The 15,188-nt window shown below is 42.1% G+C and overlaps 1 protein-coding gene across 1 annotated transcript in view; it reads right to left on the bottom strand.

The window, feature by feature from the left end:
- ARFGEF3 (ARFGEF family member 3) overlaps positions 1–15,188 on the bottom strand; it is a 112,908-nt gene that overhangs the window by 42,419 nt on the left and 55,301 nt on the right. The window contains exons 6-10 of the mRNA XM_026649568.1: positions 14,683–14,805; positions 13,098–13,140; positions 11,838–11,916; positions 6,765–6,869; positions 3,218–3,542 (exon numbers count right to left, since the gene is read on the bottom strand). Of these exons, the coding sequence (XP_026505353.1) occupies positions 3,218–3,542; positions 6,765–6,869; positions 11,838–11,916; positions 13,098–13,140; positions 14,683–14,805 (675 nt within the window). The remainder of the gene's footprint in view (positions 1–3,217; positions 3,543–6,764; positions 6,870–11,837; positions 11,917–13,097; positions 13,141–14,682; positions 14,806–15,188) is intronic.

Genomic DNA, 15,188 nt, shown 5'->3' on the forward strand with positions numbered 1-15,188 from the left:
TTGAAGCCCCAGGAAAAGCTTAGTTGAGGTTTACATTTTGTTATTATTTAAATCACAAAGAAAGGCAAACCCACAGAACGGCAATGAGTTGTGAAGACTAACCTAGTGGCTGTGTATGTCCTGTTTAGAGACTCTTCACTCCTACACAACCTGTTTTTTGCGTGCTTGAGCTATAAAAGTGCCCTCGGGTGAAATGTATTATATTTTTTAAACAAGAATGTAGGTTGAGACTGTTGTTACGCAACAAGTGAAGGAGACTGTAAAGTAAAGCGCAATCCCAGCAAAAGGTACTCCATGGAGTCAGCAACAGCTCAAAGGAGCTCCATGGAAGTTTTTTGGTTCTTGGTGGCTCTCCCAGTTATTAGGAAGAGACAGGTACTAGTAATGGGGGATTCGTTCATTAGAAATACAGATACAGTAATTCCTCGCTTAACCTTGTAGTTATGTTCCTGAAATATGCTACTTTAAGCGAAACGATGTTAAGTGAATCCAATTTCCCCATAAGAATTAATGGGGGGAGGTTAGGTTCCAGGGAAAAATTTTTCACCAGACAAAAGACTGTGTGTGTGTGTGTGTGTGTGCACAGTATAAGTTTTAAACAATTTAATACTGTACACGCCAATGATGATTGTGAAGCTTAGTTGAGGTGGTGGAGTCAGAGGGTGGAAGAGGGTGGGATATTTCCCAGGGAATGCCTTACTGCTAAATGATGAACTAGCACTCAGCTGAGACCTCAAGGGTTAAACACATTATTGTTAATGTAGCCTCACGTGCTACAAGGCAGCATGAATGGAGGGAGGGGAGACAGCATGGCAGAGAGAGACAGAGACACACACTGTGTGTGGGAGAGAGAGAGATGAGCATTGCCCCTTTAAGTACAGTGACCTCACTCTAAGTACATTGCCTTTTTAAGTAGATCAGCAAGTTGAGACAGCAGCTGGTGCCAGCAAACTCTCTCCGTCCTGAGCCCCGTCGTGTCCCCCACCCACCCCTGTGGAGATGGGATAAAGGAGCGGGAGGGGGACATCCTGACATTAGCACCCCTCTTTCTCCCCCCTCCCCCCGCACAGCAAGCAGGAGACTCCAAAGCAGAGGGTAGGAACAGCACTTGGCAGTGGCGGGAGGGACAGCTGAATTGCCCGACACTTGATAGCGTGCTGGGCGGCTGCCCCACAGGGAACTTAGGGGAGCAGGGAACTGATAGGGGGGCTGCTGGTCCACCCTAGTTCCAAACCCCCACCAGCTAGCTGCAACGGGCTGCTCTTCCTGCAAGCAGTGGACAAAGCAGGCAGCTGCCAAACAACGTTATAAGGGAGCATTGCACAACTTTAAACGAGCATGTTCTCGAATTGATCAGCAACATAACGACGAAATGTTAACCGGGACGACTTTAAGTGAGGAGTTACTGTAGCTGGCTTTATGATGATCGGGAGAAGGGCATGGTGAATTGCATGCTGGGTGCGATGGTTGGGGATCTCTTGAGACATCTAGTCAGGCTTATGTGCAGTGTTGGGGAGGAGCCCTTGGTCGTGGTACATGTAGGTACCAATGACATAGGGAAAGGTAGGAGAGAGGTCCTGGAGCCCAAATTGAGGCTGCTAGGTAAGAGATTGATGTCCAGGACCGCCATGGTAGCAGTCTCTGAAATGCTTCTTGTTTCATGCACAGGGCCAATTAGACAGGCAGAACTGCAGGGTCTCAACGTGTGGATGAAATGATGGTGTAGGGAGGAGGGGTTTAGGTTTATTAGGAACTGGGGAACCTTTTTGGGAAAGGAGGAGTCTATACAGGAAGGATGGGTTCCACCTAAACCAAAATAGACCTGGACTGATGGCATGTAAAATTAAAAAGGTCATAGAGGAGTTTTTAAGCTAAGGGCTGGGGAAAACTGCCAGGTGCAGAGGAGCGCATGGTCCAGATAGAGACATCCCTTAGGAGAGGACTTATTAATGGGGATTCTCTAGAAAAGAGAAGAGGATAGAAGTTGATAAAGTAGAGGTAGGAACTGAAGAGAACAGTCAAATGAAAAAGAGTCCCATTCAGTTACACCACATAATGGCAGCTAAATAGTGACAAATTTTATAAGTGCTTGTATACAAATGTTAGAAGTCTAAATAGTAAGATGGGTGAACTTAAGTGCTTGGTATTAAATGAGGATCACAAAACCTTGGTGGAACAATGATAATCAGTGGGACATGGTAATACCACGATACAAAGTATATAGGAATGACAGAGTAGGTCATGCTGGCTGGCGAGTGGCAATATATGTGAAAGAAAGCATAGAATCAAATATAGTAAAAATCTTAAATGAATCAAACTGTACCATACAATCTCTATGGATAGTATTTCCATGATTGAATAATAAGGATATAGCAGTAGAAATATACTACTGACCACCTGACCAGGATGGTGAAAATGCTCCAGAAGATGAGAGAGGATACGAAAACGCAATAATAATGGGGGATTTCAACCACCCTCATATTGACTGGATACATGTCACCTCAGGACATGATGCAGAGATAAAATTTCTAGACTCTGTAAATGATTGCTTCTTGGAGCAGCAAGTCCTGGTACTCACAAGGGGAGAGCACTCGGCTAGATGGACCATTGGTCTTACCCAGAATGGCCATTCTTATGTTCCTGTTCTAGTGTCTCTGGTACTGAGATGCTTCCCTGAACAGTTAGAGAAATGACTGGAGCTGGCATGGCTGCTCAAGAAGCTGACACCTACCTTGTAGCTATCCTACTGCACCTCAAAAACCTGTCACTGAATCAAAAGATGTATCCATCTTGGCTTTCTGAACATTACAGTGCCAGGCTGACTGCCTCCTTTTAGCAAGAGGAGAGAGTGGGAAAAGATGCCAGAGAACTTGGAAACAGAATAATTTTACTTTCTATCATCCATCAGGACTGTTCTGCCTCAGGCACAAGACCTGCTCCCAACAGAGTAATACAGCACAAATATTTCCAGTGTTGCCAAGGCAGCTGGTATGATTGAGGCAAATATGATCAGAAAGGAGTATTAAGTGTTGGTCAGACTAAATACATTTAGCAGAGTAGCCTCGACTGTAACAGCTCTGATCAGAAAGGATTATTTTGATATCCATATGGCTATCCCATATACTGGACTTCTACACACACACCTCACTATAATTTACAATTAGCAAGCGTTTACTTCCATTGCATTTTGTTTGAATTCATGTCTCAATTTTCCTACCTCTTTCATGATCTTGATGGCTTCCACTCGGTGCTGGGGTGGGGGATACAGCAGCATACGGTGATAGAGTGACTGGAGCACAGGTTTCATGGATTCTACTGACCCCACCAGTCGAACCAGTTCTGCTGCAATGTAATATATGGTCCGAGCAACGGGGCCACTGAGGGCAGGTGCTGTGGAGGAGCAACCTGACCCTCGGCCATGATCAGCAACCCCTGAGGAGGGCGAATCGGCCTCGAGACAGATGCTACTGTGGGCAGAGGTGATTGTTTTGTCATGGATTGGATTTCCCAGGATTACTACAAGGGCTGGACACAATTGCTTCCTGGGGAAAGAGAAAAAGGAACAAGTGGAAATAGGAAAAAAAAATCTCCCAGACACAGCTTTACAATAGGCTTTTCAACCCCTACACCTCAACTCTCCTGTATCTCTGGAGCTGTTTTGCGTGCAGGTCTTGTAATTTTTTCAGGGACCATGTGACAATGAAAGCCAGGGACATACAGACTTTGTAAAGGAGTTTTGAAACCCATCACACTTTACTCACAGACAAAACCTGCATGCGAAACCCTCTGCGTCCTCACCACTCTGAGCCCTTTGGGTTTTGGTAGGTCCTCTCAGGGTCTGATCTCCCCCCCGAAACAGTTGTTAAAAGAGCCTTTCTTTGACAAAATTCTAGTCCCCCTCCATCAGGTGACTCTCCTCTGTGGCTTCAAATCCTGCATCAGGTGATCCATTATTTGGTTACAAGAGAGAGAGCCTCTATCCAGCCCCAGCCACCCTAAGAGCACATGGGATTCAAAAACCAGTAGGAGAACACTTCAATCTCCCTGGTCACTCAATTACAGACCTAAAAGTCGAAATATTACAACAACAAAAATTCAAAAACAGACTCCAATGAGAGACTGCTGAATTGGAATTAATTTGCAAATTGGACACCATTAAATTAGGCTTGAATAAAGACTGGGAGTGGATGGGCCATTACACAAAGTAAAACTATTTCCCCATGTTTATTTTTCCCCCCTACGGTTCCTCACATCTTCTTATCAAAATGGCCCATTTCCAGCAGTTGACTACCACTACAAAAAGTTTTTTTTCCTCTCCTGCTGGTAATAGCTCACCTTAACTGATCACTCTCATTATAGTGTGTATGGTAACACCCATTGTTTCATGGTTCTCTCTGTGTGTGTGTATATATTATATATACCTACTGTATTTTCCACTGCATGCATCCGATGAAGTGGGCTGTAGCCCACGAAAGCTTATGCTCAAATAAATTTGTTAGTCTCTAAGGTGCCACAAGTACTCCTGTTCTTTTTGCGGATACAGACTAACATGGCTGCTACTTTGAAACCTGTCATCCAGGATTGTAACAACTTGGTAAAGACTTTTAGCCCAGGGCCAGCCAAGGCCAGATTCAAACTAGTGACACAGAGCGAAAGCACCTGTATGTATCCCATTGCCATTCAAATCCCTTCTAATGACTTTTTTAAATATGCATGCAGAATTAATAGCTTCAAGCAACATATTTGTGCTACTCGCTTAAATCTCTGATCCACACCTATTACACAATATAGATACAGCACACAGTGGGAAGGGCCTATTTGAGGGCCACTTGATGTAATTAGGTGCCACATTACACCATAAGCATGTAAAATACTTTTCAGCACCAGCTACGGTATATTTTTCCGAGACACACTGGCTATTCCCATCCCAACTTCTCTCTGTAAGGACTCACTTCCTTGCAATCCATCACAGCTATTGTACTAAAAGTGCTTCCTTCTAGCCCTCTGTACCAGGTGCGCATAAATACTGTCCATATCTGTAATGGGGAGGATTATCTACCCTCTACTGTCTTCTTTCTCTAGCTGACGGTGTTCATCTAAAAGAAGCTCTATACTCTTGCTGTCTAATCTTTTCGGCCTGAGGGCCAAAAGGAGTAGCATAAAGGAGCAGAAACCACTAGCAAGCCCCCTGCTGGGGATTCCCCTAGGATGAGAAAGTCCCCTATGGGCATAGAGCTAGCACGGCTGACTCCTATGCCTCTCTCTCTTCACCGTCTGGCACAGAGGGCATGTCGGGGGTGCAGAGGGAAGGTGGCTGGAATGAGGTGTACTCTGGCTATTCCCAGCTGGCACATGGTCCCTGACGGACCATACAGCAGCTGGGACAGTTAGAGTAGTCGTCAGCCTGCTTTAACCTGTGACAGGACTGGGGCAGAGAATCAGGAAGCTGTAACCGGTTGTTGGTTCTCAGCTCCTTTTCCCCTCTCCTGCGCTGTGGTGGTTGTGTTTGTATGTGTGCATGCGCACGCTACGCGCTCTCCTAGGCTTGTACAGCACCAGTAAAGCTCCCACCCTGCTCGTGGCAGGGCTCCAACACTCAAGTGAGCAGGCAATGGAGTAGCCAGAAGTACTCTGTCCTTCCAACCCTGTGATGCAGTAGCTGGTCCTCAGAGTAGCCGCTGAACATCTGCACTGGGGAAGTGACAGCTGCTACTTAGAGCTTCCCCGGCTCTTGCCAGAGCTGTGCCTGGAGCTGCAGGGGAAGTGGTGGAAGGGAGCTGGAAAAGCCATGCTCCTACCTTTTCCCCAGAGAAGTGGGCCTGATTCAAACACTTCTATTTAAAAATCACAGGGTGCAGTAGCTCATGGAACACATTTTCAATTCACAATCACATGCACATTTGCTTCTCAACACAGTCACCTCCAAGGGAGATTTAGAGCCTCACGGGCCACAGGTTGGACATTGCTGCTCTTTGCAGACTTTGGTAGACTTTATGTTAATTACACTTTTCCCTTATTTCTAACACCATTCTTGGGAGCCAGGCATCTAAACACTATAGAGAGGCGTTGCCACAGTCAGAAAGTTGGGTAAGGATTCATTCAGGTGATTTGAGCAGGTGGTACACCATATAGTAAAATAGTTAATGGCTTGAAAATGAAAAAAAGGGGACCTTGTAGTAAGATGAATTAGACAGGGGAATAACTTGATAAAATGGGTCTTGGCGGTATCATCACCAGAGCCTTCAAGAATATACTAGACTCAGATTTTTAAGCCAGAAGGGACAATTAGGATCATCTAATCTCCCCTCCTGTGTAGCACAGGCCAGTAACTCAGGTAGTGATGCAAATGATTATTCCCTATTACATAAGTACCACTCCTGAGCCCAGTCACTTCTGGTTGAATTTAAATAAAATGTGTATGTTGAGTGCAGAGTTCAGTCCTGCACTGTTGCAAAAAGATACACAAAGTGATCAATGAATTCCTTTCAAGGCCTAAATAACTGGGATTCCATGATAATGATGAGATTTACTATAGGGTTTCATATAGCTGGACCCAGTGCTCAGCAACCTGTATTACCCAACAAAGTTTTAATGAAGAGCTTTCCAGTGAGGGCCGGGCATGACTTCTATAATGTCAAATCTGGTGGTGGTGGCGGTGCGGGGGGTTATGTTTGCTCAGGTGAACCCCCACCCCCAAACATTAAATCAGTGGAAATCTAAGCTCCCGTTCTCTTCATAGGAAGGTGCAAAACATGTGTACTCACCAAATAAGGTCAGTGAATCCTCTGTGGTTGTGCATGCCGGGAGAGGAACTATTTAGCATTGAGAGAATACATTCCAGGTAGAGAAGCTGCAGTTGCTGATTTTCACTGACAAACAGAAACAAAGAATGTTCAAATATGACTAAAACAAATATTTTTGAGACTTTATCATCATCATCATCATTATTCTGTTTGGAGAACTGCATTAGTTCATCTGCATGTTATCCGGTAATTTATAGCACAGTGTTATTTTGCATCTGCCTGAAAATGGTATGGATTTCAAATGTGTGATCCTCTTTATCGCCCCATTTGCTCTGCACTTAATGACAGTCAGTAAAAGCAGGCAGTAGAGAAAACAACAGGGTGATTAGCTCATCCCATTTCACGAGAAATGAGGAATAAATATCCTCTTAAAAAAGAAAAGAAAAAAGTAGATAGAAGACAGATGCCGTTATCTAAATTTGACTTAACACAGAAGAAGATGGGATTTTTGCACAAATGAATAGAAACCTTTTCAAACCCCACTAGAGTTGTTACAGACTCTTCATGCAAACTGAGAACACTCAGCAGCTGCCTAACATTCTTATTATTACAGATATCTTATTTTCTGCCTCTTTCTCTCCCTCTCTCTCTTTCTGCTGTCATCCTTTTCTGTTCTTCTGATGACAGAAATCATGGCAAAGAATGCAACATCAGGAAAGCTAGACTCTGGGGTCAATGTGACTTTTGAGGTCTAATTCTCAAGTTCTCAAACTGTGGGTCAGAACCACAAAGTGGGTTGCGACCCCATTTTAATGGGGTCACCACAGCTGGCATTAGACTTGCTAGGGCCCAGAGCCAAAGCCCGAACCCTACCGTCTGGGGCTGGCTTCGGCTTGGGCAGCAGGGCTCAGGCTTCAGCCCTGGGTGGCAGGGCTTGGGCTACAGGCCCTCCTCCGCCCAGGGCTGAAGTCCTTGGGCTTTGGCTCTCACCACCCTGCCCTGGGCAGCGGGGCTCTGGCTTCAGCATTCGTCCCCCCCCAGGCTCATACGGGCTCATGCTTCATTCCCCCCTCATGGGGTCTTGTAGTAATTTTTGTTGTCAGAAGGGGGTTGCGATGCAATGAAGTTTGAGAACCCCTGGTCAGTCAGCTACAATCTTAGTATCAAGATGAGTCTCAAGAAAAGTATATGGAAGGATCTGTAGACACCACAAACAGAACATGTTCTTATGCATATTTTGAGAATTAACTGCAAGGGTTAAGACAATAGATAGGTTTAAAGTTGCTTCACCATGTAAAGATAATTTTTTTCCATTAGGATTAACATTCTGTTTTTCACTCAGCAAGTCAGGGAGGGATCTTTCCATTCCTTTTGGATTATTGTTTTTGATAAGGTGAAGGCTATGAAACCATATTTTCTGAGGTACAACAAAAAGTAGTCAAAGCTATAGAGACATGACTCATCTTGATTCATCATCTTTGCTTTTTTCCTGGTTCTTTTGCTGAATATATTTCTGTGTGGCTTGCCGAATGAATTATCCCTAAGTAGAAAAGACATCTTTCATATGTCTGTTGGCCAACAATTTGAAGCTTGAGGGTGTAAAACTAGATACCTAAATCCATATTATGGATGGTTTGAAAATGATGGCCTACTTTCTTTGCATGTGTTTCATAAAGATATGGATTGGCATATAAGAAATGGGCCATTCCTGCACTACTTCATATGAGAGTCTCATAAATCATTATATATATATATATATATATATATAGGAACATGTTACTTATATGGCATTCATGGATTTTTGATCCACATAGATACCCTTGCCTCTGAATTCTTTCCAAGGTCTATTTACTACAAAAACATCTCTCCACCAGGATGAAGTTGATCTGCAGTAGGCAAATAGCCTATATTGCCGTATACCTCAGTGCTGCCCATCTGCTAATAACCCTGCTAGAGCAGGTTTCATTGTTTCAGGGCTCTGGGAACCATAATGACCAGAATTCATCTCCCTTAACCCCTCTTTCATCACCCGTGCCTTACCTCCCTCAGAAGCAAATACCAATATGCTTGAAATTAAGAACAGTGTGTTAAAGTAATCATCAGGCTAGGAGATTAGAGCAGACAGTTTAATAATCCAAAGCCTTGCCTCTGTGACCCAAAGGCTGCACAGGGTGAATCTCTCTGACAGGTTGTTTCTGAGGAGAAACAATCATTGGCTGAAAGGAAGAACAGCTTTCTACTCCCAGCCTCCCACATAATTACTTCAGTAAGTTTTTTAACAAGCCAGCTACATTTGTTTTCCTCCAGAACTAATTAGAATCCTTCATTATGTTTCTCTGTTAATTAAAAGACCCAATTAAGAAAATAGGTGCAGAATTACCAGTTAGTGCTTCTGTGCTACCTGGATATATTACTGCAGTAAATCATGGTTCACTGACCATATTTTTAGGTTCTATTAATCTCTTTAAGGCATATTGTAGACAGGTACAAAATCTGTTCTAATTCAGTGCAGTCTTCTGGGGAGCTGGGATTGCAGATAAACTTCACAAAGGATCTTTCTTTCCTTTATTTATTTATTTTCAAGTCAACAGTTTTTAGGAGAGCTCCTGTTAAGTAGTTTAGTTTTGGTATTACATCCCCAGTGATTTGAAATGGTTATATTTTGGGGGGCAATGCCTATCAGATGACATTAAAAAAATAATTAGCACACAGACAAAACTCCAGTTTGTTGCAGGGGGTGAAGTGCCTAGGACAACTGAAAACATCATTATTTTTGTGCACACAATTTTGAAGACCTAAATTATTGCCCCCTAAATGTGCATGCAGCCCCCCTCTCCACATGATTTCCAGAACATCCAGGGAAATTTTGTGTGCGCTTCCTACTGCTCACACTGATCGATGCCTCTTTGCTCATTAACAAACTTGTCCACTCCAATTTGTGCTTTAATTTTGTACCATGTAAAACAGCTCCTTTTTCCTTTTCACTCAAGCCATAGTCTTTTGTAACCAAGCAGAAGAGTAGGAGCAAGAGAGAGCTTAGTTTTAATGATATGGAGGCGGTGTTGTTAATTAAAAATAACTTTTTTCCCTCCAAATGTCGCCCAAATTTTCACCAAGATTTTAGTTTGTCATATTTATACCTCTGAAATAATTGCCCCATATTGCTTTTATGCTACTTTTTCATTTTGATTAACTTATTTTCTCATAGTTTGGGTTTTTTTCCTGGTTGATTAATTAGTAGAATGTTAGCAGGGCTTGGCTTAAAATACCACAGCTAGGATTTTTTCTTTCAACTTATTTCATTGTACTTGCAATTAGATTGTAGGCTATTCTGAGGCCACAAAATGTTGCTTTCTACAAACTATTCATATAACGGTACTGAAACATGTGAAACTCTGGAATTTTGCATGTTTGGATACATAAATTGGTTACTACAGGAACCATGTTACCCACGTGCAGGTTTCCATTCTTAGTCCCAATCTCGCAAAGAATTATACATGGGTTTAACTTTATATATTGTGGGTGAAATCCTAACTCCACTGAAGTCAACTGCAATGCTCCCTCTCGCAAAGGGATTACTCAGTGTGTAAAGTTCAGCACATAAGTAAGTCTTTGCAGGATAAGGGCCTTAGGTTCTGATTTTGTAAGCAACTACAGGACTGGCAGAGCCTTGCATCTGTGTGGATCCCACTGAAGTCAAAGGAATTTCGAAATGACATTTTTTGAATAAATCCACAGTCTATCCTGTTCTTAAGTAAGGTTAATATTAGGAAACGGAGAGCAACACATTGCAAATGAAAAGCCTGATCCTGCAAACCTGACTCCTGTAGGTAGCCGATACTCACCTACACAGTCCCACTAGTATCTATGGATTTACTCGCACAAGCCAGGACTACTCATGAGAATAAGAATTGTAGGATCACATCCAGAGGCCTTTTCAGTTAATTCATAATGCATTAAAAATGAAAACTGGCTACATTTAGTCCTCAAGAAATGGTGCAGCATGTGCACTTCTCCGGAGTGCTGGACAGCTCCAGAAGGACCTGTGTTTCCAGAGCTGTATGGCTCTGTGCCACTCTCAAAGCATGGCCACGTGTAATTCACAGAATCTGGCCTTATGGCACTGACTCACTGTGTGACCTTGGGCAAGTCCCTTCTCTGTGTGCTTCAATTTCCCCCTGTGTAAAATAGGGATAATAATGATCGCCTTGGTGATCTGCTTTGAATTCTTTGATTGAAAGGTCACAGGAAGGGTAAATCAGTAATAATTATGTTTTTGATAGTTTATTCAGTCTCTGTTCCATCTAAGACATGCTCAGGAATCTGGAAAATAGTATTAGAGATATTAAAGAATCAGTGGGCCAGATCCTCAGTTTGTGCAAATCAGCAAAGCTCCATTGACTTCTATAAAAAACATGCTAGTACTATAATAATGATGATAAATAAACGATTTAAACTTGAATATCATCTTTCATGACTTGAATGAAGCTGTGCATTTTAAAACCACCTGAGAATCTGGATCAATAGTCAGATGTATAGCATCATGGTATTTTAATGCAATATTATCGTACATATGGTGGTTGTAGTTCACAAGAAAACTTACCATTTGCAAATAACTAGCGTTATCTGAGTAAACTTGTCATTATATTCCCAATATTTAGGTTAGGGAATACCAGTAATACCTTCCAAGAGATCATTGTATTTTAGTCTTGCTATACTATTTGTTGTCTTTCTCCCTCTCTCTTCTGTGGAGGTGTTCATTATGCACAGCATAGCAAAAAAGCAAGCATTTTTCTGAAAGGTGTTGTTACTATATAGAATCTATTTACAATAAGGGTTGCTATCACTTACTAGAGTTTCTTTAAAGTGAAACTGTGTATGTGGGTGATAAATCAATTTTTCACCACAATTGTGGGCTAAATTAATACAACATGATCAATCCAACAGAGGGCAAGGTACCTCTGACAAGTAACTTAGTGCAAGAATTGTTTGCCTTGTTATCCTAGAATGAGGACAGTACGGTCATTTATAAGTGACATTCCACAAGAAAATCTGCAGCAACAAATATGAATTATAGCTAAATAACCCACTTACTTTATGACAGCCTGAAGCTTCTCACAGAGCACAGTGAGGACAGACACAACATCATCGCAAAGGGACTCTACTGTAGAACCTTCAAAAAGGACAAAGGTCAGTGGCACTATGTATGCTTAGCTGGTTTACCACCACGACTCTCCCCCACATCTTTCAGGGCTCACCCAACTTCCGTGACTTGGGTCTGTAGTTCTCCACTGTGGCCCATGGGCTACCAGAATTTACAAAAAGAATGCTGTGGGAAAGGTATTGGAACAGGAACTGATTCTGCTACAGAATCTCTTTCTGAGGGAGTGATCCACAAAATGAAAAAGTAGTATCAGGATAACACTAATTGCTTAAATGCATTTATGGAAGTTTGGGCCCATTCCTCCAACTCAGACAAAAAGAAAAATAGCAAGTGGCTCCAATACTTCTGCATGGCACCTGACTATAGACAATTCATCAGGATTATTAAAATATTGGTGGCTTTTCCTATTGTTTGTCTCTGTGCTGCTCCTTCTAACCACCAGAAATCTATGTAGCAACTAAGGCCCCAGTCCTATACATGGAACTGTGTGGGCAGAACGTAATGCCTGTGTGGAGTCTCATTGGAGTCAATGGGCTCCACATGGGGCACAAGGTCCACCCCCACAGATCCAATTGTGGGATCAGGGCCTAATAAAGACAGGGCATAGGAAAAACCTTAGGAAACTAACTGATGCTGTGGCATGATGAAGGTGAGGCATATTAGCACTCCTCCTCTAGCAGAGCTGTCTGTCAGGACCTGCAAAAATATTAAAATTATCCACTAGTTATATAACAGGGCTGGCTCAACAGGTAAGAAATTGTGTGTGTGTGTCTCCAGACCCCTCCTAATCTCTGAAGCAAAAGTCCTTAGAACACTGTTCAAATTTTGGAAGGGAACCCACTTCACTTTAACCCTGCCCACAACACTGAAGCCCTTAGGTTGCAGAGACAGCATATTGTAATTATTAGTTATTGCTTTCCTGTAGGGAACACCATTCACGCGATGCAGATGAAGGTGTAATTAAAGGTGTTGCAGACACTTGTCAGTTCTGAAAGTAACCAGAGCCCTTGTACAACGAGTGGGGTGATACCAATAAGGTGCGAGCAGTGGAAAATGAAAGGACTCTGCAGAAGATGTAAACACTATGGCAACCGGGTGTCTTGGCAACAGTGGGTGAATACAAGAAATAATGAAAAAGAAAAGAAAGTCAGATTTTAAAGAGTCACCATAAAATAAAGTGGCATAGATACCTTGGCTCTTGAACTCTGGCATGGCTTCATGGTTTTCAGTTGTCTATTGAGGGAAAAGAAACATTGTAATTAGAACAGGTGGAAGAAAACTGCTCTAGGTATATGCAGCACTTTAAAGTACTCCGTTCCTAATCTGAAAAAGCCCTCAGTGTATCGTCAGAAAAGCAAGTGTAAAAGTCACAACTTCCTCGGGTGTCGGTAATACATGTTTTTCTTACTTTACTAATTTAGAGGGAGAAATTTTCAAATGTGCCTAAGTCCCATTTTCAAAAGTGATTTATATTAAGGCACTTAAGTCCCATTGAAAGCCATTGGGACATAGACTGCCAGTTACCTAAGTAACTTTTCAAAATGGGATTTATATTCTTAAGTCGCCTCAATGCTCTTGAAAATTTTACACTTTATCACTGTTAACACTACAGAGCCAATACAGCTAGAAATGCCCTCTTAGATCATCTAGTTCATTTCTCTGCCAGTGCAGAACTGTTCCCTGTGGTACATACAGCACACAGAAGAACAAGGTCAATTCTCTTGTCTCTCATGTATCATCAGAAAATTGTCAGGAGCTAAGTGCAGTTTGCAGAATCTCCATTATAGTCAGGATGTACAAGCAGAAGTAAATCAACTCAGTTTTCAGATCCAGATAGAATTTGCAGAGCTGCCAGCTTGGAAAAAAAAATCTTTTTACTTATAAACTGGACACACTGTATATGGAGAAAGGATAAGTAACCCTAGAATTACATTTTACAGTTATTTCTCAGATTAATGCTATACTTAAATTCTGGCTATTTAATTTTTAAAAAAAGGATCTGTTTTACTGAACCCAGCAGAACTGCTTTAACATTAAACCTCTACACAACTGACAGATGCAAAATCCGCTAACAAACCAAACAAACACACAAAGGCAAATAATTTTTTCATTAATATGCAAGGAAGTGCTCAGAAGTGCAAGAAGCCAAAGTCATTTCAAATTTGCCCAGAAGTGCTTATAATTCCATCTAGACAATACGTTGGAGTTTAATGCAAACAGCTCTTGTGGATTTTAATAACACAATAAAGGCAATAAAAAAACCACAGTCATTTTTTTGACAGTAAGCCAGCAGGTAAAGAAGCCCTCTGGCCCAAATCATTTAATTTGATATACATTCAAAAGGATTTGGCTTAAATTTTGTAATTAAAAATTACTTAAGTAATACAAATATACTTTCTGTAGCTAAGAATTTATTTGGTACGGGCAACATTTAATATTTAAGCAAGTTTTGGCAAAAGGATTTCAACTGGACTTCACCAAGATAAACACAAAAAATAAAAGAACAGAAAAAGGAAGCAAAGTCAAGACAATCTGACATCAGAATGAAGCCTTTCTTGCAAATCAAAACGTAGAGCCTGTCTGCTGGAAGGGAAGAGTTGTTTCTGTTGAAGGATTTGTTAGGCATTCGTTAGCCACAAAAGGAGGCAGTTTTAAACAGGACTGATGCTGGAACGCCAGAAGGCACAGCACCCAGCCACAGAACACTGCATGCAGAGACACAAAAAGCACACAGCCATGGAATACTGAACCATCTGTTGATGCCGGAAGGCTCACCGTATTCTCTTGCTTTTGCCGTAACTGTAAAGTCAAGTCACTCAACATTTGGCTGAGGGTTGCCCGCACAGCGGTGTTAATACTCCGCTGGTGACAGCTAGATACATATGTCTCAATGCAAACCTGGTGAGGAAACAAGATAGCAGCACATAGATATAAACAACAATTTAACTGTAGACCATCTCGGGAGGAAGTGAAGGTCTCTTCATGCAGAAAGTCAGCCAGATTTACTAGTGCATAGTGTTAGAAATTTTTTCAGCCATGCGAATAGCCCAAAAACAATATGGTTTAAAAGCAGCATGCAATTTGTCAGGTTTCCGAAGTGCTGTGCATGTTGAGGTGGCAAGACAAAAATGGCAACCACTCCCCATCCTGTTAAACTATGATGCCCAGGCAGTAGCTTGTGCTTTGGATGTTGCTTTCAAATATTAGCCCTATTGTTTAATTCCAGTGATGTATTCATGACATCAACAGGGACCAAATGAACCTACAGGGACCATTACTCT

This window comes from Terrapene carolina, unplaced genomic scaffold (assembly GCF_002925995.2).
Source record: "Terrapene carolina triunguis isolate 2854851 unplaced genomic scaffold, T_m_triunguis-2.0 Scaffold85, whole genome shotgun sequence".
Taxonomy (NCBI): domain Eukaryota; kingdom Metazoa; phylum Chordata; order Testudines; family Emydidae; genus Terrapene; species Terrapene triunguis.